The following is a 22,625-nucleotide window of genomic DNA, read 5'->3' on the forward strand; positions in this document are numbered from 1 at the left end:
TCTGTATTTTTCTGAGCAGAACAATAGTTTTGGGTATAAATGTTTTGAGTTCTAAGTGAAAATGGAAACCAAAATTTTTTCTTCCAGTATTATTCAATTGAACATGTTATTTATGAGACATTTGAATATTTTTAAACATTAGAAAAATAAGATTTCTCTTTTGGTTGGACAGTTCTGTGCCTTGAAACTGTAAAGATCTGGTTCTGAGTAGATGAACATGGTCATTGACCTTGCCTCATACACTTATGGAGGCTGACTTTGTGACGGAGGTGGCATTGTGTATGCTGTGTCTTGTGCTCTTTGTTACAGCTGTAATGTTTATTTATTTTGAGAGAGGAAAACACGTGTGCACTCAAGCAGGAGAGGGGCAGAGAGAATGCCAAGCAGGCTCTGTGCTTTCAGCACAGAGCTGACTTGAGGCTCGATCCCATGACCGTGAGCTCGTGACCTGAGCTGAAATCAAGAGTTAGACCCTCAACTGACTGAGCCACCCAGGCGCCCCCGTAGCTGTAAACTTTGTAGTGACTTCTTGACAAGGTGAAAGGGGAAGAATGGCCCTGTGGAGCGAGTGTCCACCTGTGGCTAGTGGTTACAGTAATGGACAGCACAGGTCAATATCATTGCCATCAACACAGAAGGAAGGGTGACCCAGTGAGGGCTGCCTTGGAGGAGCCCACAGCTCTGTGCTCCTCACACTTGCTCTTCTTGCTGAACACTTGAGCTGTTTCCAGAGGCGACTCTTCAGAGAAGGCACTTTTTCTGGGATCTGTCAAGCACCATATTGGACCACTGATTTTTAAAAAATTAGTTTGACTATGACAGTTTCCTAGAATTCCATGGCTAGTTTTATGGCCCTGCTGGGAAAGGAACTTTTAACATTTGAAGATTGAATTGAGCTTTCTCAGGTGTGGCTATTTTTTCCCCCCTCCCTGAGCCATAGGAGCATACTTATTTTTCTTGTGGTTGATTTGTCCTAAGGTGGTCTGTTCCTTATTATATGGACCTTACACTTTCCCAGTAACTTATGTCCTGGGCTTCATACCTTAAGTTTATATTTGTTGCACATATACTTTTCCTTAGGAATTCCCTGGACTGTTGTCACAGAGGTTCTTAATTGGGGTGCCCATCACTGTCACTTGAGGTACTTCAAAGCATATAGGTGCTTTGCCCCACCCCTAGAGTTTTAGAATCTGTAGGGTTGGAGTAGGGCTTAGACATGTGTATTTCTTTAAGCTCCATAAACTATTCTGAGCACACCTTCAGTTGCAAACCACTACATTTGGAAACTTCTTGGCTCTGTTAGGAATCAATATTTGGGTTATTTAATGGGCCAGTCCCTTAATGCATAACCATACAGGGGGGGGGGGAGTAAATAAATGCTTGCAAGAATTTCTCTTGCTATTTGAAGTTCCAGCAAGATGATTTGCTTTCTCTCCAAGCTCTCTTGCAGGACATAAAAATAACAGTTCCTTGCTAGACTAGCTCTCTTTGATAATCCCCATTTAGATTTCTGATAGGCCTGTCAGATTTAACTTGTCTAAAACAAAATCCTTAATTCCTTGCCGACTCCCTACCCCACCCTCAAATCAATCTCTTCTGTCTCAGGAGATCTACTCACTTTGTCCAGCCAAAGACTTAGTATTTTCCTTGATTTCCTGCCTTGCCCTCAACCTCCATATCTAATCTACCAGTTGCTCCTATCAGTTCTGCATCTAAAACATACCTCATATCTGACTACTTTCTCTCCATCTTCACTGCTATAATCCAAGCTACCACATTTTAAAGACTTTTTATTATGGAAAAAAGTCAAACATGTCAAAGTAGAATCGTCTAATGAATCCCTCTGTATCTGTCATCCTGCTTCACCAGTTATCAATTCATGGCCCATCTTGTTGCATTTATTACCTCTCCCATTGGGATCATTTTGAACAAATCATACGGTAAATATTCCAATATGTATCTCTAAAAGACAACATATGACTCATTTAAAAATGTTGCTCAGATCATGTTGTTCCCCTATGCATAGTTCTTCAGTGGCTTCTCATTTTAAACTTATAAAAAAAAATGCGCACTCCTCACTGCAGCTTCTGTGTCTGACCTCCACTTTTCTTTCCAACCCCATTTCACACCTCTTTCCCTTTGCTTAATACTCTCCAGACACTCTGCCGTTTTTCTTTCTGTTTTTCTGTTCTTGGTACTCACCAGGATATTTTTCCATTTTGAGCTCTATGCACGTGTTGTCCTTTCTTCCTGAAGTTGTTTTCTGTCCCTTCACAGGGCACATTCCATTTCATCCTTCACTCCTTGGCTCAAATACCACCTTGTCGGAGAGATTTCTCTGATTACCGTAAAATTAGCCCCCTCCACTTACTCTGTCCTGTATTCCCGTATTTATTTTCTTCATAGCACTTACGGAATTGGAAATGTCTTGTTTATTTGCTTATTGTCCATTTTCTGATTTTCACTATTAGAATGGGCAGGGACTTTGGATTGTACCCTTAATGCTTAGAATGGTACTTGGCTTACAGTAAGTACTCAGCACCTGGATGGTTCAGTTGAAAGAGCACGCAACTCCTAATCTCAGGATTGTGAGTTCAAACTCCATGTTGGGTGTAAAGATTACTAAAGAAAATAAACCCAAAGATTAAAAAAAAAATGCTTGTTGAATATGAACATGCTCTCCAGGCGACCAGAGCTGACTACAGTAGAGGGTTCGTGTTGGGGGGATTAAGTAAAGCTTTGTAGTTAGAATGAGTTTCTATACTTTAAAATGGGTATTGAACGTCTTTGGCCTTCCTTACTGTTGCAACGTATCCTGTTTATTTCAGGCTGCCTTTGATACTGGTTGGGAACAAGTCTGATCTGGTGGAATATAGTAGTATGGAGACCATCCTGCCCATTATGAACCAGTACACAGAAATAGAAACCTGTGTGGAGGTATGCCTTTGATTTTGAAATTTACTACTGGTGAATCCTCCCTGAACTGCGGTGTGAAATAGGATGTGGGAAGGTGTGGGATGGAATAAATTTCCTGCTATTTGTGAGTCATGTGAACAAGATAAAACAGAGAACTTGGAGTTGGCTGCTGTGTTCTTACAGATGTGATATCAACAGAGAAAAACATATTTTTCAGTTTCTTCAAGCAATCTTATTATTACCTTACATTGATTAAAAATTGTCTTTAACTCCCATAAATGCTTTCAGAGTATTAAATTTTTAACTTTTTTTTTTTTTAGTGTTCAGCAAAAAACCTGAAAAACATATCAGAGCTCTTTTATTACGCACAGAAAGCTGTTCTTCATCCTACAGGGCCTCTGTACTGCCCAGAGGAGAAGGAGGTAAGCCCCTCACCCCAGGCTGTGTTAGTAGGGGCTGGGATGTGTAGGTAGTGACTCCAGTAGTGGTTTTTTATAACTCTTAAGTATTCTTCGGGGGGCGTCTGACTTCTGCTCAGGTCGTGATCTCACGGTTCATGGGTTCGAGCCCCATATCAGGTTCTATGCTGACAGCTCAGAGCCTGGAGCCTGCTTCGGATTCAGTGTGTCCGTCTCTCTCTCTCTCCGCCCCTCCCCTGCTCATGCTCTATCTCTCTCAGTCTCTCAAAAATTAAAATAAAAACATTAAAAAAAAGTATTCTATGGAACTGCTGAAATTTAAATTTATTGTCTGTCAAACAGTTGCATTTTCTAGATACTTCAAAGACATTCATGTTAAATACTGTGAATAATATTCCATACCAAATAGTATTTCAGGAAATGCCATTAAAACAAACCAAAGAATTGGCAACAGTAATAGCAGAAAGTGCAAAAACTGAAGGAATGGCCTATTTGCAGGATAAAGTTCACAAACTTAAAAACACATATGAACGAAAGCCTTGTGTAGTCATTTGACATAGGTACAGCATGTTATACAACTTGAAAAGTCCTTTTTGTTTCATAGCCAGGAAACACAGTAATAGCTAAAATTTAACGGTATATGGCATAGACTTTTTTCTTTGTCTTCTTAAAAAAATTGTTTTTTAATTCCAGGCTAATTAACTTACAATGTTGTATTAGTTTTAGGTGTACAGTATAGTGATTCCACAGTTCTATACATTACTCAGTGCTCATCATGATAAATGTGCTCTTAAAAATCACCAGTTTGCCATAGACTTTTGAAATTAACTTTTGTTGAGCTATAACTCCCAAACCATAAAATTCACCCTTTATAAGTGTACAGTTTGGGGTGCCTGGGTGGCTCAGTCAGTTAAGCACCTGACTCTTGCTTTTGGCTCAGTCATGATCTCATGGTTGAGTTGTGGGATCAGTTCCCGTATTGGGTTCTGCACTGACAGCACGGAGCCTGCTCGGGGTTCTCTCTGCCCCTTACTCGCTGCGTGTACTCTCTCTCAAAAATAAGTAAGTAAACATAAATAAAGCGTGAAGATTAGTGGTTGCTAGTGCTTCTACATCTATCTCCACCAATTCCAGAACATTTCACCATCCCAAGAAGGGATGTACCCGTTAGCAGTCCCTACCATTCCCCTTTTCCCCAGCCTTTGGCAACCACTAATCTACTTCTTATCTCTATGGATTTGCCAATTCTGGACATTTCCTACAAATGGAATCACACACTAGGTAGTCTTTTGTGTCTGGCTTCTTTCACTTCACATGTTTTCAACATACATCCATGTTGTAGCATGAATCCGTATTTCATTTCTTTTTATGGACACATAGTGTTTCCTTGTATGGATATTCCACATTTCGTTTATTCATTCACCTGTTGATTGGAATTTGGGTTGTTCCCACTGTTTGATTATTGTGAATAGAGCTGTTGTTAACATTCATACAAAAGTTTGAATACTTGTCTACATTTATTTTGAGTGAATAGTAGGAGTGGAATTGCTAGGTCAGGTGGTAGTTCTGTTTAATTTACTGAGGAATCACTAAACTGAATGACGGGTTCTGATTTCTCCACATCTTCGCCATGCCAACCCCCTTATGTATGTGTGTGTGTGCTGCCTTTTTGTTGTTGACTGTTAAATAAAAAAGTTGAAGATTTTTTTCCAGGGAAAGTTTACAGTATAGGTGAGTGGTTGGCTGACTTTGACCTCAGTGGCCCACCACCCATTTTTATATAGTCCGTAAGCCAAGAATATATGTATTACACGTTTTTCTATAACTGAAAAAAAATCCAAAGGAATAATATTTTATGATATGGGAAGATTGTATGACTTTCAGATCTCATCGTTCCTAAGTCATCTCTTACTGCAGCACAGCCACACTCATCCCTTCGTGTTCGCGCAGCAGAGCCCGCTCAGGGCCGCGTCGCTCCTCGCCTGCTCGGCGCGCTGCCAGATGCACTGACCCAGGCGGGACTCAGCGGCATGAGCACCCTGGGTGCCCAGTACCATAGCGTTTTCGTTTTTTATGATGAGTGCATCACCTGTCCTGCCAAAACAAGAAAAGAAACGTGGATTTTTAGATGGCAAAGCAGATGTGTTTTTTGAGCTCAAACCACAGTCCCAGCGTTGGTTTTTGGGGACTGTGCTGAAAACGTAAAGGACATTTCCTGTTTTGTACTCCATTTGACTGTACACTTGAGGACCTTCCACCTAACCTTTAATTGGAACTGGTTAATCTACAGGGTAATGACATGCTCACAGAAAAATATCAAGGAAATAATCTAAAAGTTTTATAAACGCCTTCCAAGCAGTGAATGTGCTCAGTTAAAATTATGTTTATGGATATGTGTCAGTATTGTCCGTATGGATCTACGAAATGATTTTCAAAGATGAAATATGTAAAATCTCATTACAGGTCAGCATTAACAAATGAACGTGTTCTGTCTTCATGATGGAGAACACTAACTTTGAACCCTAATTAAGCAAAATGTTATTCCTCAAAAAAGAATGCCATTTTTCTTATTAGTAGACCTGTATAGCAAATTTGTACTCCATTATTGTTACATTTTGAATTCTGTCAGTAAAATCTTTGTGGAAATTTGATTCTCCCTTAAACCTACATGATATTCTTGATTTTGCCTCTTGGCCCCCAGAGGCTAAAATATTTGTTAAGTGGCTCTTCACAGGAAAATGCTGACCCCTGGTATAAATAATTAATCTGAGTTATCCCTTAATCTGACCCTGATTTACTCTTTCCTAATCCTGATTTATTGTTCCATAATTGGAGTGCTTCTTTCTAATTTACTCTTAGTCCAGTATTTCCCTAATCTGCTTCATGATAGTCATTAGGCAATCTTGTTAGAAACCCCAATTCCATTCTGATTCAGCCAGGTACCATATCCTATGATCGAGGAAATTTGGGAAACAGTCTCATACTGTAGAGATTTACCTGAGGCTGAGGCCTAGTGGTACATTAAATCACCTCTGTTTTTTTCTCAGTGCTTTAACTGCTACTTTTTTCCTAGGCCTATTAACTGCTAATCTGCTAATCACCCCTGCCCCTCCCTGGTCCCACAAGAGTAAAACATCTACCCCCATATGTTATTGGTTTCTTAGGTGGACCTGCATGATTAAACATCTGTAACTTATTTAGAGACAAAACTTTGTTCTAGACAAGTACAAGTTTAGTGTCTAAGCTTATACCAAAACCTTTTATTTACACAACAGTAATAAACTTTATTTTATTTTATTTTTTTTTTAGCAAGGTCTGTACCCCGTGCGGGGGTCAAACTCACGATCCTGAGATTAAGGGTTGCATGCTCTACTGCCTGAGCCAGCCAGGTGCCCCAGCAGTAATAAACTTTTAACACAGATTTGAGGTGGAATCATCGAAAAAATACTCACAACTGAAGCCTGATGATAAATCCAAAAATAATTCCAGTGGTAATGGACTCTGTATGGCCCATGGAGTCCTCTACTTAGCTAATAATGAAGATGTGACGTGTATGATAACAATGTTTGCTGTATGAAGGCTTCAGTTACTTGTATGCAAACTGAGTTTTTATTACTCTAAAAATTATTTACAGCTTTATCAAAATACAGTTTTTAATACCTTGTAAACATAGTCCTATTTTGGCTTATATTTTAAGGTAGTTATTATTTAAATATTGTATTGACTTAGACCCCCTTTTGCTTCTGATGCATTTCAAATTTGAATGAAAAATACACCATTTCATTTTTCTCCTAATTACCTTTTTTTATGTAGCTTTTTATGATGTGAAGAAAAACCACTTGTACAAAATAAAAAGTTATTTTTATATTCTGTGTTTTACGTCTTTCTAGCTATTGCTACTTTTTTTAAACATTTAGGTTATTATGTAACAGATTTTCAAGAGGAAAGTAAAGCATAACAATGGAGTCTTCATTAATTTTGAATATCTAATATTAGAATCACATTTATAGAAGAAGTTGTATCTTACCTAAATTTTAAGTAGAAAATCACCCATGACTGTGGATGTCCTAGCAATGGATCACTGAGTTATGCTTCCAGAGGAAGCCCTATGAATACTTTCTAAATTTTTTACTTAACCTTTCTCAGTTCTTTAAAAAAATTTTTTTAATGTATTTTATTTATTTTTGAGAGACAGAGAGAGACAGTGTGAGCAGGGGAGGGTCAGAGAGAGAGGGAGACACAGAATCTGAAGCAGGCTCCAGGCTCTGAGCTAGTTGTCAGCACAGAGCCCGACGCGAGGCTCGAATCCACGAACCGTGAGATCTGACCTGAGCCGAAGCCAGACACTTAACCGACTGAACCACCCCTTTCTCAGTTCTTTATAATCTCTTTATATCTTAGGTTTTATCTTTTTCTCATTATATCAAATTATTCTCCTGAAGATCCTATTAAAAAACTAAAAAAGAAGGAATTGTTTATATATGCTTGGGAAGAAAACTGTTTCCTCTTTTTATTCTTTTCCTGAGCGCGAGAGAGGGTGCAGGAGATGGGGAGAGGGGCAGAAGTAAAGACAGAATCTTTTTTTTTTTTTTTATGGTTTATTGTCAAGTTAGTTTCCATGTAATACCCACGGCTCATCCCCACAAGTGCCTTCCTCCATGCCCATCACCCCCCTTTCTCTCTCCTTCTCCCCCAACAGCCCTCAGTTTGTTGTCAGTATTCAAGAGTCGGGAGAGAGAATCTTAAGTAGGCTCCGTGCTCAGCTTGGAGCCTGATGTGGGGCTAAATCTGAAAGCCTTGGGATCATGACCCGAGCCAAAATCAAAGTCAGATGCTCAACCGACTGAGCCATCCAGGCACCCCATCTACTTCCTATTTTTAAAAGAACTTCTTTACTGCATTTGAGTTTGATAGCATGATCAGAACTCATCATTACTGTTTGTTCTGGATAGCTGTATGATTTAGGTTAATAAGTACACATTTCTTCACCTTGCCATCTTCATTTTGTCTGTGCATAAGAGATCTTCCAGGTTTACACCTGAAAGTTTCATTTTCTCAAAATTGTTGACAGCACTTATCCTGTAGCAATTAAGCAAATTAGAAGCGTTTGGGCCTTACTTTTAAATAGTAAAGTATTTGTTCTATCCATTATAAATCTTAAGGCAGTTGTCAAAATATGTTTCCAGCAGCATTATTTATAAAAATTTTACAGAGTCACAAAAGGCAAGATACCTTTTTAAATGTAAGTAATTCTTGTAAGAGGAAGTTAATAAAAGCATTTTATACTTTCTAACCAGTACTATTTTGCCACTTGTTTGTGAATAACTACACTTAATTCCCAACTTTCTCTCTCTCTCTCTCTCTCTCTCTCTCTCACACACACACACACACACACACACACACACACGCACACACACACGCATGTGACAACCAAAACTTTAGTCCCATTCTTCTACCAGAAGGTTGGTCAAAAATCAGAAATTGCTTATACCTCAGTAAAGTTGGAGGGGGGAAATTGGAAGTTGGGAAGGAAAGCCCTTATAAGTCAATTCAAATTCTTTTTTATTTTTTATTAAAAATTTTTTTAATGTTTATTTTATTGTTGAATGAGAGAGAGACACACACACAGAATCAGAAGCAGGCTCCAGGCTCTGAGCTGTCAGCACAGAACCCGATGTGGAGTTCAAACCCACGAGCTATAAGATCATGACCTGAGCTGAAGTTGGACCGCTTAACCGACTGAGCTACCCAAGCACCCCGAAAATTCTTTTTTAAAATATTTATTTATTCTGAGAAAGGCAGAAAAAGAGGGAGAAAGAGATGTGGGCCCCATCCCATGAACTGCGAGATCATGACCTGAACAGAAACCAAATGATGACCAATGCTTATCTGACTGAGCCACCCAGGCATCCCATTCCGTTCAAAGTCTTTATGAAACAAAGGAGGGCATAAATAAATATTTCTTTTCTATGTGACTAGAAAAATCTCTAAAGATGAACTTCTTTTTTGCTTATCCTTAGAGAATTTGTGGTCATGACGGGCAGAATTTGACCATTCTGTGTATTGGTCCAAGTAAATAGTGCCTCATTTACTTAAAAAGGCTTTGAGCATAAAAGTTAATGGCTTTGCTTTAGTTCATTTTTCATGTTGTATTTGATGCTGTATGTTTGATAGTGAGAACAATCAGAATTATTCTTTACATTGCTTATGAAACTCATATTTTGAAATTCCAACTATTTTTTTAGTTAATATTTTTAACTATTTATTTATTTTGAGAAAGGGAGAGAGAGAGAACTAGGGGGACAGGGAAGAGGGGGACAGAGGATCCAAAGCAGTCTCTGTGCTGACAGCAGAGAGCCGGATGTGGGGCTTGAACTCACAAACTGTGAGATCTTGACCTGAGCTGAAGTCAGACGCCTAACTGACTAAACCACCCAGACGCTCCCAAATATTTTGTTTATTTTGAGAGTGAGGCAGGGAGAGAGAGAGAGAGAAAGAGAGAGAGAGAGTGAGAGAGAGAGAGAGTGAGAAAGAGAGAGAGAGAGAGAGAGAGAGAGAGAATCTCAAGCAGGCTCTGTGCTGTCAGCGTGGAGCCTCATGTAGGGCTTGAACCCACGAAGCGTGAGATCATGACCTGAGCCGAAATGAGGAGTCAAACACTGTGTCCCTGAGATCCCAACTATTTCAATTAACATAATTGTTTCTTTTCTCAATGATGTTTAGATGAAACCAGCCTGTATAAAAGCCCTCACCCGCATATTTAAAATATCTGATCAAGATAATGATGGCACTCTCAACGATGCTGAACTCAACTTCTTTCAGGTAGCCCTGTTCTTCAGGCATTTCTATATGTTGGGGGCGGGGGGCTGCTGAGAAAAGCTATAAAAAACTTACTGGCTTCAGTAATGTTATGTTGATAAACATGTCTCTTTCACGTAAAACTCTTTCACATCAAGCTATTTCAGTCTTCACCTGAGGTATACTGCTCTCCTCTACCTAGGAACTGAGAGGACTCCTTGACAGTGTCATTTCATGATATACAATGGGTGTATTAAAGATGATATGAAGTTTGAACTCTGAACTATTCTCTCTTCCTTAGTTTTGTATAACATGGGTACACAAAGAACTCGGTATTAGAAATGCAATGGAGAGAGTAGGGAAAGTTTCTCTCCTTCTGTGTATGATATCTTTTAAGTAAATAAGGTGAAGTGGAGATTATTCTAATTTAGAATTTGTTTCTTTTGGTTACAACTGATTTAATGTTGTTTTGTAGATTAATATTTTATATGATTTGTGGTTTTAATGCTATTTTGTTTTTAAATTTATTTTTACATTTTTTGCTAGAGAATTTGTTTCAACACTCCATTAGCTCCCCAAGCTCTGGAAGATGTCAAAAATGTAGTCCGAAAACATATCAGTGATGGCGTGGCTGATAGTGGATTGACCCTGAAAGGTGGGTGAACGGTGTTTTTTCCCCCTTTTAAACTCTTCAGACTTTGACAGTTGGTGAAGAAGGTCTTTATAGTATTATATATACTTTAAGGAAATACTAGTATTTACTGATATGTCCAAACTCTACCTTGGATCCTCAGAGTTAGAAGAGACAGGCCTTCGGTGGAGATAGTCATCCTTACTGACAGCGTAAATGAGGGTGGGGGAATTGCTCGGTTCTTAGGAATGCACAGGTCCATCTGAGGGACACAGATTTTTGGGACAAACAAATTTATCTTAAAATTCTTACTACTTAAAGGCATCTTTTAGATGGAAATTATTTTTAGGGAAGACATTTTGTTTACCAGACATATTGACCAAGTAGAAAATTTTCCTTGTGGAATGTTTTCTAGAGCCTCAGTGAAATAAGAAATGAAATTGAAAAGCACAGTTTTCCATTACAGAAATAAGTTCAAAGATCAATAAAATGACTTCCATTTATTTTTATCATATAACTTTGTGAATGTCGGTGTATTCCTTGGGATTCATTTTTGGCCTTTTTATCCTTTGGCATCTCATTGACCTGAGTGTCTACGTGAAGTGATTCTGAAATCAGCTCTGTTTCATGGGAGACTTGTGAGCGTCGTTTCGATTTGACCTTCCATATGCAGAGCTCTATGCATGTGTTCGTGAAGCCAACTCTTGCCATTATGAGTTACGTGCTTTTCTCCCATGTAACTTTATACCCTTGTTCACATAGCTGTACTTACTAATTTATTTTATTTCAGGTTTTCTGTTTTTACACACACTTTTTATCCAGAGAGGGAGACATGAAACGACTTGGACTGTGCTTCGACGATTTGGTTATGATGATGATCTGGATTTGACACCCGAATATTTATTCCCCTTGTAGGTACCTTTGGTCTTCTAATTAATTTTGCTTGCCAAGTATTTCTAAGTTTTATTTAGTGCACAATTTAGGTAGGCTTGGAGCTACTCAGGACTAATTTAGATTTATGGAGAGGTTTATAGCAGGGTTTGTCAACGTTGGCACCATTGACATGTTGGACCAGACAGTTCTTTGTTACAGGGTCTGCCCTGTGCTTTACAGGATGTTTAGCACATCCGTGGTTGCCAGTAACACCTCCTCCCCCAGCTGTGACACCTGAACATGTCTCTTGTCTCTAGAAATTACCAAATGTTCCTTCAGGAGCGAAATCACTCCCAGTTGAAAACCCCTGATTTATAGCATGGCATAAACATCTCCTCTTCTTCTCACGGAGAACATAAGTATCTTCTTTTTAATTCATCTTACTGAGGAACGAGATCACAGGTGCTGGACAAACTTGTATTTGGAGTCAAGAGGTCAGAGTATATTGGTTCCCTTCTTTTCATTAGTCCTTCTTCTAAGTTTTAGGGCCTTTTCTTAGCTCAGGGTGAAAAAATCATTTTTCTTAAATAGCCAGTCTATTTGTGGTTCTTTTTCTCTAGATAATGCTATGTTTAAGTTGCGTCTGTTAAAAAATGGACCAGTGTTGGGGCGCCTGTGTGGCTCAGTTGGTTAAGCATCCGACTCTGTGTTTTGGCTCAGGTCATAATCTCACGGTTTTGTGGGTTCGAGCCCCACATCAGGCTTTGTGCTGACAGTGCAGAGGCTGCTTCAGATTCTCTCTCCCTCCCTCTCTGTCTGCCCCTCCCCTACTCATGCTTTCTCTGTCTCAAAAATAAATAAACTTAGAACAAAAACAAAAACGGACCAGTGTCATCTAAAACAGGAGACTGCCTTAACTGTTGGCGGCCTGTGCCCTAGGGAGGTAGGCTTTTCAGGGAAGTGATGTCCCAAGATCTAGCCTTTTGGATCTTTGGCCCCCCCCCTTTTTTTTTTTTCCTCTGGCACATTGTCGTTATATTGTCCATTTTTATTTTAGCATAGCATCCCTTGCGTTCTTTGTAAGGTTTCAGAAAGATTCTTGTTTTTTTATTTCATCAAGAAAGCAAAGTTCTTTCAAGCTGGATTCCTGGCCATTAGGTCTAAGTTGGAACGTCTCGTCAAAGTTAGTAAATCTTGGCTTAAGTAATTTCTCAGATTTTCCGATAAAAATGTATTGAATGAACAAATTTGTCTCAGGACCTTTCATCAAGTGTTATCATTGACATGGGTAGGTAAATTCTACAGGAGATTGCTTATTACTTTCTTAAGCATGACAATAAGAAAACTCCATTGCTAATGGCTTTGTGCTCACACTAATATCTTCTCAATTTATTTAGGCTCTCTGCCTTTCGTTTTCTATAGAATAGCCCCATAAAGCCACCACTTGAATCTTTTTTGCCTTCTTACTAAACTGTCTCCTTCTGTCCTTCATATTGCTGCTAGATTAATATATGTAAATACAAATTTGCCCGTGTCACTTCTCTTTGAGCTAGGATAAAGCTCAAGCTTCTTACCATGTTCTACAAGGTCGTTCATGATCTGCCGTGCTCCTCCTCACTCCCTGCCTTCATTCTAGAAGTAAATACTAAACTATTTATAGTTCCCCAATCATCCGTTGTTTCCTGCTCCAGGCTTTTGCCCAGGTATTCTCAACTTCTCCTTCTCTCTTCCCTAGCCTACTTACTGCCTCTTATCCTTCAACTCTCCATGCAGGTGATGATGCCTTCCGCACAGCTGTCACCTTTCCACCCCCAGGGCAAAGATGTCCCCTCTTGTGTGGGCTCCCTTGGCATCCTTGGCTTACCCATATCCACCACTTGCCTCGTTCTGTTTTAAGAGTGAGGTTGTCTGTGGTCTGTCTTGCACTGGAAAGGGGTCCCTAGCGGTAGGGAGCCTGTCGTGTTTCTGCGTCCCTAGTACCTAGCTCGGTGCATTTGCTTGAACCAAACTTCGGATGGGTTAAAAGGTCAAATCAGGCAGAAATAATTACCTCCTCACATCATTTTTAACTCATTTACAGTGTTGACATAAGCCACAGTTTATGACTTAAAATTTGTTTATCAGAAGAACAAACCCATTACAGTATAATTAGTGTTACTTGTAAAATTTTTATATCAACCTGCCCTTCAGAAATTTAAGAAAACTTTGTACGTCAGCTCAGAGCGAGCATGATTGTGGCTCTTCTGAGGGTCACCATCCCAGTCCGCTGACTGACCTGGAAGAGTCTAAATGGCTTCAGCAAAGATATTATATAAGAAGACTTGTTGCAGTTTTATATTCATTTCTTAAGTTAAATTGTAATATTTGGTTAACCTATTTTACTCTTAAATTTCTTTTAATCAACAGGCTAAAAATACCTCCTGATTGTACTACTGAATTAAATCATCACGCATATTTGTTTCTCCAAAGCACCTTTGACAAGCATGATTTGGTAAGCTTTTAGTGCAGTTTTCCATGATTTGTAATAAAATATTTTTCTGTAAATGATTTAACTCTGTCCCCTTCGCTGTGGAATGCTCATATCACATTGCCAAGAGTTGCTCAAACTTAAGTTAGACTAGTAAAAATACTTTTATTTATTTACTTTTATTATTTTCTCAAGATGAAAAACTCTGGTTTCTGGTAGACTTGTATAGGTTTTCTTATGTACACAAGAGGAATTTTCTTGATAAAATGTAAAATTTCATTTGTATTTCAAAGCACAGCTGGACTAGGCTGGGGGCTCTTGTGTTGGGAACTACTTACTCTCTTCCGTGTCTAAACATTTTGTATACTTCCTTATGTATCTTCAGGATAGAGACTGTGCTTTGTCACCTGATGAGCTTAAAGATTTGTTTAAAGTTTTTCCTTACATACCGTGGGGACCAGATGTGAATAACACAGTTTGTACAAATGAAAGAGGCTGGATAACCTACCAGGGATTTCTTTCCCAGTGGACGTGAGTACCGAGCTCACTCATTTCCTCTAGAGTCACGGCTCATGTAAAATGATGACACATCACATTCATCATTTTGTACATTTGTCAGGTCCTACAAACTGCTTCAATCACAGCTGTCTGTAAGCAGGATTCATAGTGCTGATGCAGTGTCTAAGATGATCTTTAGATGTTCTGTCAATTTACCAGGAAGGGATGTGTTTGCTTTTGGATGATGTACAGGGAAACAGTAGTAAGTCTTACATCAAAACTGAACTAGGGGCGCCTGGGTGGCTCAGTCGGTTAAGCCTCTGACTTCAGCTCAGGTCAGATCTCACGTTCATGGGTTCGAGCCCCATGTCAGGCTCTGTGCTGGCAGCTAGCTCAGAGCCTGGAGCCTGCTTCCGGTTCTGTGTCTCCTTCTCTCTCTGCCCCTCCCCCTCTCATGCTCTGTCTCTCTCTGTATCAAAAATAAATAAAAATTTTGAAAAAAAAAAAAAAAACTGAACTAGATTTTCATACTTTTTTGATTAAGGGAACTGGAAATCTCATTGCTATTATTCAACTCTTACACTTCCAGAATACGGGGAGAGCATGTTTTACTTGACAGTGAAGACTTATTTTGAGGGTTTTTTGGTTGTTTGTTTTAATTTTTATTATTTTATTAAAAAATTTTTTAAAACATTTATTTATTTTGGGGGGACAGAGAGAGACAGATCATGAGCAGGGGAGGGGCAGAGAGAGAGGGACACATAGAATCAGAAACAGGCTCCAGGCTCTTGAGCTGCTAGCACAGAGCCCAATGCGAGGCTTGAACCCACGGACTGTGAGATCATGACCTGAGCCGAAGTTGGACGCTCAACTGACTAAGCCACCCAGGTGCCCCAATTTTTATTTTTTTTTAAATGTTTATCATGACAGAGTGCCCATGTGCGTGCAAGTGGGGGAGGGGCAGGGAGAGAGGGAGAGAGAGAATCCCAAGCAGACTCTGTGCTATCAGTGCAGAGCCCAACTCAGGGCTCCATCCCACGAGCCATGAGATTATGACATGAGCTGAACTCCAGAGCTGGACACTCAACCAACTGAGTCACTCAGATGCCCCTGTGTTGTTTTTAGTGCACTTTTGAGTGAGGGTTTGTCTACAATCTGTTGATAGCATAGTTGACATTACATGTAGGGTATCAAGGACATCCTCTGGCCCATGATGGCGTTATTACTTTAACCTTGGTGAGACTGCTTTCTCAACCCCAGGACCTGTTCTTTTTTCACATCACAAGAGGGGCTAACTAATATCAAGTGCCGTTCAGTTATTTTCGCACCTTTTGCAAACCGCTTCCGATTTAATTATCAAGTCCTCAACCAGCCAGTATTTGCAGTACGCTGTGTAACTTGGGAAGCAGATAATGTAAAATATCCTTGCCCTAGATCCTGCCAGTGTGTCACCGCTCATCTGTGTGTAGACAGAGGAGTCCCACTCCCCCCCCCCCCACCAACCTTGCGTTCCCTCCTTCTCTTCTCTGCCTGGAGAATGGCGGCATAAGGACACCCGTGGTGGGGCACGTGGGAAATTAAAGGAGTCTGACAAAAATTATCTGGGTCTGGTGGTGAGATTATGTAAACTGTTGGGATTTTTCTTTTCTGTAAGTGTCCCTTTAGGGACTTCCTGATTTAAACCTCTTCCCTTTCCTAGGCTCACGACTTATTTAGACGTGCAGCGCTGCCTGGAGTATTTGGGCTATCTGGGCTATTCGATACTGACCGAACAGGAGTCTCAAGCTTCAGCCATTACAGGTATGTAGTTGAATACTACTTGCTTCATGCTTGGAAACATCATTTATATTCTGGTTTCATGTGTAAAAAGAGTGAAAAAAAAACTCATCTTCGTCAGTCTTCCACATCTACGCTCTGTTTGTTCTCCCTGCCATTTGGTAATTTCTTTTGAGTTGAGAGTCTAGATTTTATTGTTTGTCAAAAAAGAAAGAGTAGAGGTTTTACTTCTGGTTTACCCCTGAGGATACTCCACCGGTAAAAATCAAGGAGGATACTCCACTGGTAAAAATCAGGCAGGGCTGTGGACATTAAATGTGTTGTAATGTGCCGGTTGATCTGGTGTTTTGATTTTTTTTTAGACATTAAAAGTAACACCTATTAACACATAATCCTGATATTGAACTAATCGTGTGTCTCTTGGTTTTGTAACCATTTCCTACGTCAGTAAATCTTCCACGGACTTTGTAATTCTTGCTAAGCAGTGTGCTCCACTTAAACAGTACCATAGCTATAGATATCACCAATTAGGGGACTGAGTGTTTCAAGGCTTTTTTTTTAAAGTTTAGATATTTTGAGAGAGGGACAGGGAGAGAAGGGGGGAGAGAGAATCCCAGGCAGGCTCCACGCAGCCAGTTCACCCCTCAAGATTTTCTTATATCCTAATCGGTGGTGGAAAATGCCATGTCTTGTAGGAGGAAGTCCCAGCACAAGAAGGCAACCAACCGTAAATCTACAGAGCAGGTACCCTTTAGTTAGCCAGGTGCCTGACTGGCTTAGCCATTAAGTGTCAGACTCTTGACTTTGGCTCGTGTCGTAATCTCACAGCTCGTGAGTTCTGGCCCAACACTGGGCTCTGCACTGACAGTACCAAGCCTGCTTGGGATTCTCTCTCTCCCCTTACTGTCTGTCCCTCCCCCACTTGTGTTCTCTCTCTCTCTCCCTCTCTCTGTCTCTCTCTCTCCAAAAAACTTAAACAAAAAAAAGTTAAGCAGTTAAATACTGTATTTAATTCAGCACCAAAGAGCAAGGAACTAATTGCTAGCTAGCATGACGTTCTTTCACTCAACAAAATATTGGGGACATGTTTCTGTATGAATAAGTATACTTCCATATATCTTTAATGTTAAATAACATGTCATAATATGGATGTTGTATAACTCACTTACCTAGCCCGTGATTGGTGTGTATGTGTGTGTTATCATTTTCCACGTGGAGCTACTCTGAATAGTGCATCTGGGGAGCTTTGTTAGAGTGGAACTTTCGAGTACAGCTTAAGGAAGCCTTTTTACCTCTGGAGGAGATGCGCCCTTGCTCTGCCACTGGGGCGCTGCTTTCTGGCCTGCGTCTTTTACACATTCACGTTTGAAAGGCCAGGGAAGCCCTGGGTGCATACTCCTTTCCTGTTTATAGATTCAGAAGAGTGCAGATGGCAGAAAGCGTCTCTTAATTTGTAATTTGTTATGGCAGTCATTTATCACAGAACAGAGTAGATGGGATGTCATGTTGGCTATAATCATTGTAATTTTCATTTGTGTTTTGGATATCATTTTTCTTATGAAAATGTAATACTTATTTTATGATGAAATAAATATCATTTGGTTACCCGAGGTTCACTTTGGAGCCAACTTTCAGAAATGCATCTTTTCCACTACGTGAAGCTCTTCTGTATTATATTTAGTGCTTTATTTCCCACACAGCTTGAGTGTCGTACAGTGTGTTTAGTAAGCATACACTTCATCAAAATGATAAATAGCAGTACCCTATTTTGCAGAATGTGAAATGGAGCTCAGTGGGTCTTGAGTGGTACATAATTAGGTTTTTTTTCTTTTTAGTAACAAGAGATAAAAAGATAGACCTTCAGAAAAAACAGACTCAAAGAAATGTGTTCAGATGTAATGTAATTGGGATGAAAAACTGTGGGAAAAGTGGAGTTCTTCAGGCTCTTCTTGGAAGAAACTTAATGGTGAGAGTTCTCAGAAAATAGAGCTTTGTCCCTCAAATTTTTATACTCACATGTTTACATAATTTTTTCGTGGCCATTAACTTTTTTAGATGATTGCGACAGATCAGTAACTTGTATGTGTTAGTAAAGTACAATCTAGGGTAACAGAGATCCTGTTGGACTGGCTTTATCTTTGTTTCATTGCTGTTAGCTATCGTTTGTCTTTTTTTTTTTTTTTCCCCAAGCGGAGTTTAGGTGGGGAGTTAAATGAATAGAGTACATCTGTGACAGCACCTAACCCTGCTTGGCCTGAAGTGAATGGACTGTAAATACATCAAGTTCAATACTGTATCTCATCCTGGCTCCTGCCCTGATACAGAGATGGATGTATTTCCACACGAGTCTTGTCGGACCAAATTAGAGTGTCAGAATTGCTAGCAGGAGGCTGTGCAGTGCTTTGCAGTGGTGTAGTTTACTTCCCCTTCAGCTACTGCTTTTACTTTATGCAGAACAAATATAGCTTTTGAACTAAGAACTAAGACCTTAAGACCTAAGACCTAAGAAACGTAGAATCAACGTCCCTTCTGCATGGATAAGTAATACATAGCAAAGGGAGGAAAGCCCTTTTATTTGTAACACACCCACAGGTCCATGCCGAGTGTGTTGTTGAAAACTAGGTACTGTAATTGCTTACTGTAAATATTGAGATTTCTGGTTGTTTTCAGAGACAGAAGAAAATCCGTGATGATCATAAATCCTACTATGCGATTAACACTGTTTATGTCTACGGACAAGAGAAATACTTGTTGGTAAGAAATTCTCTGGCATTTTCTGATTTCTGATCACTGATTATTAGGTATAGAAAACATAATTGAATTGAATGGCTGTAAGTAGAACTTTCATGATTTTTTTTCTTTCACTTGGTTTATTTATTGGAATAAATGTGTGTGGTGATTACATGGGTGTAGATCTAAGTAAAAATCAACCTATTTGTGTGCTAAATTGTGTGTTATACACAATAGAAAGTAAAACCAATGACAAAAAATAATTTCTTTCCTCTTTCTTCCACTTTTATTTAAGAAAATGTTTTTCCTCTACTGTTGACTAGAAATTAGTATGAAAACTGGCCACAGGTGCTTTTGGTAGTTTGTTTATACTCTGAATCAAGTTTTATCTATTTAGCAGAGAGGAGTATGGTTACAAATGTGTTAGCCTAAAAAAAAAAAAAAAACAAAACGGATAAAAGAAGTATATGACTGAAAAGATACTATGAAATACATAGTAAAAGATTATATGTTCTTGGTCCAGTCACATTGTGGTTTGAGCCCTGGTCCACCATTGATTAGGTGACCTCGGGCAAGTGGCTTATTCTCTCCAAGCCTGAGTTTCTTACTAATTTAGCTAATCTGAGGAGCTCCTCACAAATAACAGATACCAGAAAAAGTTCATTTTCTTTCTTTTTCTTTTTAGAAATTGTGTATTCTGCCAGACAGATGGTCACATTGAAGTTTATACAGTTTTTCCTCTGTATGATAACAGTTCTTTGTCAGTTTCTTATTAAACCGTTGTTTATCTCCTGTTCTTCTCCTATAAGTTTAGTTCTACTTATTGGGTACCATGAATGTAGATGAGTGTTAACTTTCCTATTTTTATTCTTTTACTGTTCTTTGCAAATTGGCATCTTTCATGTCTCTGAATATCCATGCTGTAGTAGTGTTTTATTTGGAATATATTGAGTCACTTCTGACCCTGTACCTCCCCTTTCCTCTCAGCAAAGGTGCACTGGCTTGTGTAACTCAGTAGTACTGAATTTTACTCCTGTTGGATCATTGCCATGTTATAGGTGGGATATTCCTTTAAGAGCTTTTATAATAAACATTGAAAGAGAGTAGGCAGTGAAGTCAAACAAAATGACCTTAGTGTAAAGAGTCTTTTGCTCTGTTTTTGGTTTTGCTTTTTTTTTTTTTTTTAAATTGGTGAGGAGAAAAAGGTGATCTGTGGTCTGTTAGAAAGAGAAGAGACTTGAATCCCATCTGAGCTGAGATTTTGGTCTGACGACTTGCTAGCTGTGTCATCGTAGTCAGTCACTCACTCTCTGTGGCTTGTCTGCTCTGCATAGAGAATGTATGTAAAGGGCCTGCCTGACACACATTGGTCACTAACTAAATGTTCTCTTCTGTAAAACCTTAATTACCATTTTCATTCCACAAAATCAGAAGCTGCTTATTTATCTACACTTTCCACCTCTAAAAATAGCCTGAAAAGTTATGCTTAACTAGTACTTTCTTATTTGGAAGTCAAGCTGTAATAACACATCATGACTTTAAGTAAGCATCAATTTTATGATATTAATGTTTCTTATTATCTTTCTCTTTTTACAAGTTGCATGATATCTCAGAATCGGAATTTCTAACTGAGGCTGAGATCATTTGTGATGTTGTTTGCCTGGTATATGACGTCAGTAACCCCAAATCCTTTGAATACTGTGCTAGGATTTTTAAGGTTTGTTGTTCTTTTGGTCTATAACTTAGTTTAACTTTATATGGAATTGTAATGTGATGTTTTCTAACCAGAGAGATGCAAGAAAATCACTTGTGGAGCTTTTAAAAATATTTGTGTCCTATCCCCACAGGTTCTAGTCTCATTTTGAGGTGGTCGAGTTCAAGACATCTGTATTTTAAAAACATTTTTTCCACATGTGACTCTGATGGGCATTCCTATTAAGAACATTAATGGAAGCTCTTCTTGAGTATTAGGAATACACATGGAGGGGTGAGGTGCCTGGCTGGTTACGTCAGTGGAGCACGCAACTCTTGATCTCGAGTTGTGAGTTTGAGCCCCACCTTGAGTGTAGAGATTACTTAAAAATAAAATCTTCAAAAGGCATGCACATAGGTTATATATTATTGCCAGTTATATCAGTGGTAATCATAGAGCAAAGGGAATAACCAAAGGCTTGAAAAGTCCTCAGTCACTTTGAGATTCTCACCAACATGCAATAGGAGTAAAAAATATACGTATAAAGGAGTTTATTCCAGCATTGTTTTTAATAAAGAAAAGAAAACTAGAGGGGCGCCTGGATAGCTCAGTTGGTTAAGCATCTGATTTCGGCTCACGTCATGATCTCATGTTTCATGAGTCTGAGTCCCATGTCAGGCTCTGTGCTGACAGCTTAGAACCTGGAGCCTGCTTTGAATTCTGTGTCTCCCTCTCTCTCTGTTCCTTCCCTGCTTGCCCTCTATCTCTGTCTCTCTCTCAAGGATAAATAAATAAAAAACTAGAAATAATACAGGTGTCTAATAATAAAAGGTTTACCAAATTAAGAGAAAATAGTACAGCAGAATATTAAGCAGTTATTGAAAATAATGATTTGAATTCTAAAAACATGGAAGATTCAGTATTATATATATACTTTTAATTGCCTTTTTAAAAATGTTTTTATTTTTGAGAGAGAGCTGGAGAGGGGCAGAGAGAGAGGGAGACACAGAATCTGAAGTAGGCTCCAGCCTCTGAGCTGTCAGGACAGAGCCCAGTGTGGGGCTCGAACTCACAAACCGCAAGATCATAACCTGAGCTGAAGTCAGACGCTTTACTGACTGAGCCACCCAGACACCCATCAGTATTATATTTTTAAATGGCTATGCCCAGCATGACTGCAGCTATAGAAATGTATATAAATGCATTTGCTTAAGGACTAGCAGTATATAAAAAATGAAAATAGTGAAAAAAAAAATAAAATCATGAAGCATAAATGTAAGAAATGAAAATAGTATGCTTTAGGATAGAGGAATCTAGATGGATTTCTCATTTTAAAATACAGTATCTTTGTAATAAAATATATATATTTTTGAAATTGTAGTGAATCTGAAGAATCGTTATAAGTTTATATTATTGCCATTGTCAGGAGGGTTGGCCCTGGTCTTACTATGAGAATGCTCTGGACTACTGCCAATCCTTGCCTCTTAGGTTACCTTCTCTTTAAGGCTACTCTTTGCCTAGCTGGAGATAATTTTCAGTACACATTTAATTAAATTTAGTAATTTTTAAAATTTGTCATCAGATTTTGATTTTTTATTCCATAGCAACACTTCATGGACAGCAGAATACCTTGCTTAATCATAGCTGCAAAGTCCGACCTGCATGAAGTTAAACAAGACTATAGTATTTCACCTGCTGATTTCTGCAGGAAACACAAAATGCCTCCACCGCAAGCCTTCACTTGCAATACTGCTGATGCACCCAGTAAAGACATCTTTGTTAAATTGACAACAATGGCCATGTACCCGTAAGTACCTGCTTTGC

The 22,625-nt window shown here is 39.1% G+C and overlaps 1 protein-coding gene across 5 annotated transcripts in view; it reads left to right on the forward strand.

Annotated features, from left to right (window-relative positions):
- Nucleotides 1–22,625, forward strand: part of RHOT1 (ras homolog family member T1) — a 61,388-nt gene that overhangs the window by 23,231 nt on the left and 15,532 nt on the right. For all 5 annotated transcript variants that reach the window (XR_003904460.1, XM_029927675.1, XM_029927677.1 and 2 more), the window contains exons 7-18: nt 2,829–2,937; nt 3,237–3,338; nt 10,059–10,157; nt 10,680–10,788; nt 11,555–11,675; nt 14,044–14,128; nt 14,490–14,635; nt 16,302–16,402; nt 18,214–18,344; nt 19,049–19,132; nt 20,706–20,825; nt 22,406–22,608. Coding sequence is in view for 4 of the 5 variants with exons in the window: in XM_029927675.1 (XP_029783535.1) it covers nt 2,829–2,937; nt 3,237–3,338; nt 10,059–10,157; nt 10,680–10,788; nt 11,555–11,675; nt 14,044–14,128; nt 14,490–14,635; nt 16,302–16,402; nt 18,214–18,344; nt 19,049–19,132; nt 20,706–20,825; nt 22,406–22,608 (1,410 nt within the window). In the remaining variant the exon portion in view is untranslated. The remainder of the gene's footprint in view (nt 1–2,828; nt 2,938–3,236; nt 3,339–10,058; nt 10,158–10,679; nt 10,789–11,554; nt 11,676–14,043; nt 14,129–14,489; nt 14,636–16,301; nt 16,403–18,213; nt 18,345–19,048; nt 19,133–20,705; nt 20,826–22,405; nt 22,609–22,625) is intronic.

The sequence above is a fragment of the Suricata suricatta genome, chromosome 17, assembly GCF_006229205.1.
Source record: "Suricata suricatta isolate VVHF042 chromosome 17, meerkat_22Aug2017_6uvM2_HiC, whole genome shotgun sequence".
NCBI lineage: Eukaryota > Metazoa > Chordata > Mammalia > Carnivora > Herpestidae > Suricata > Suricata suricatta.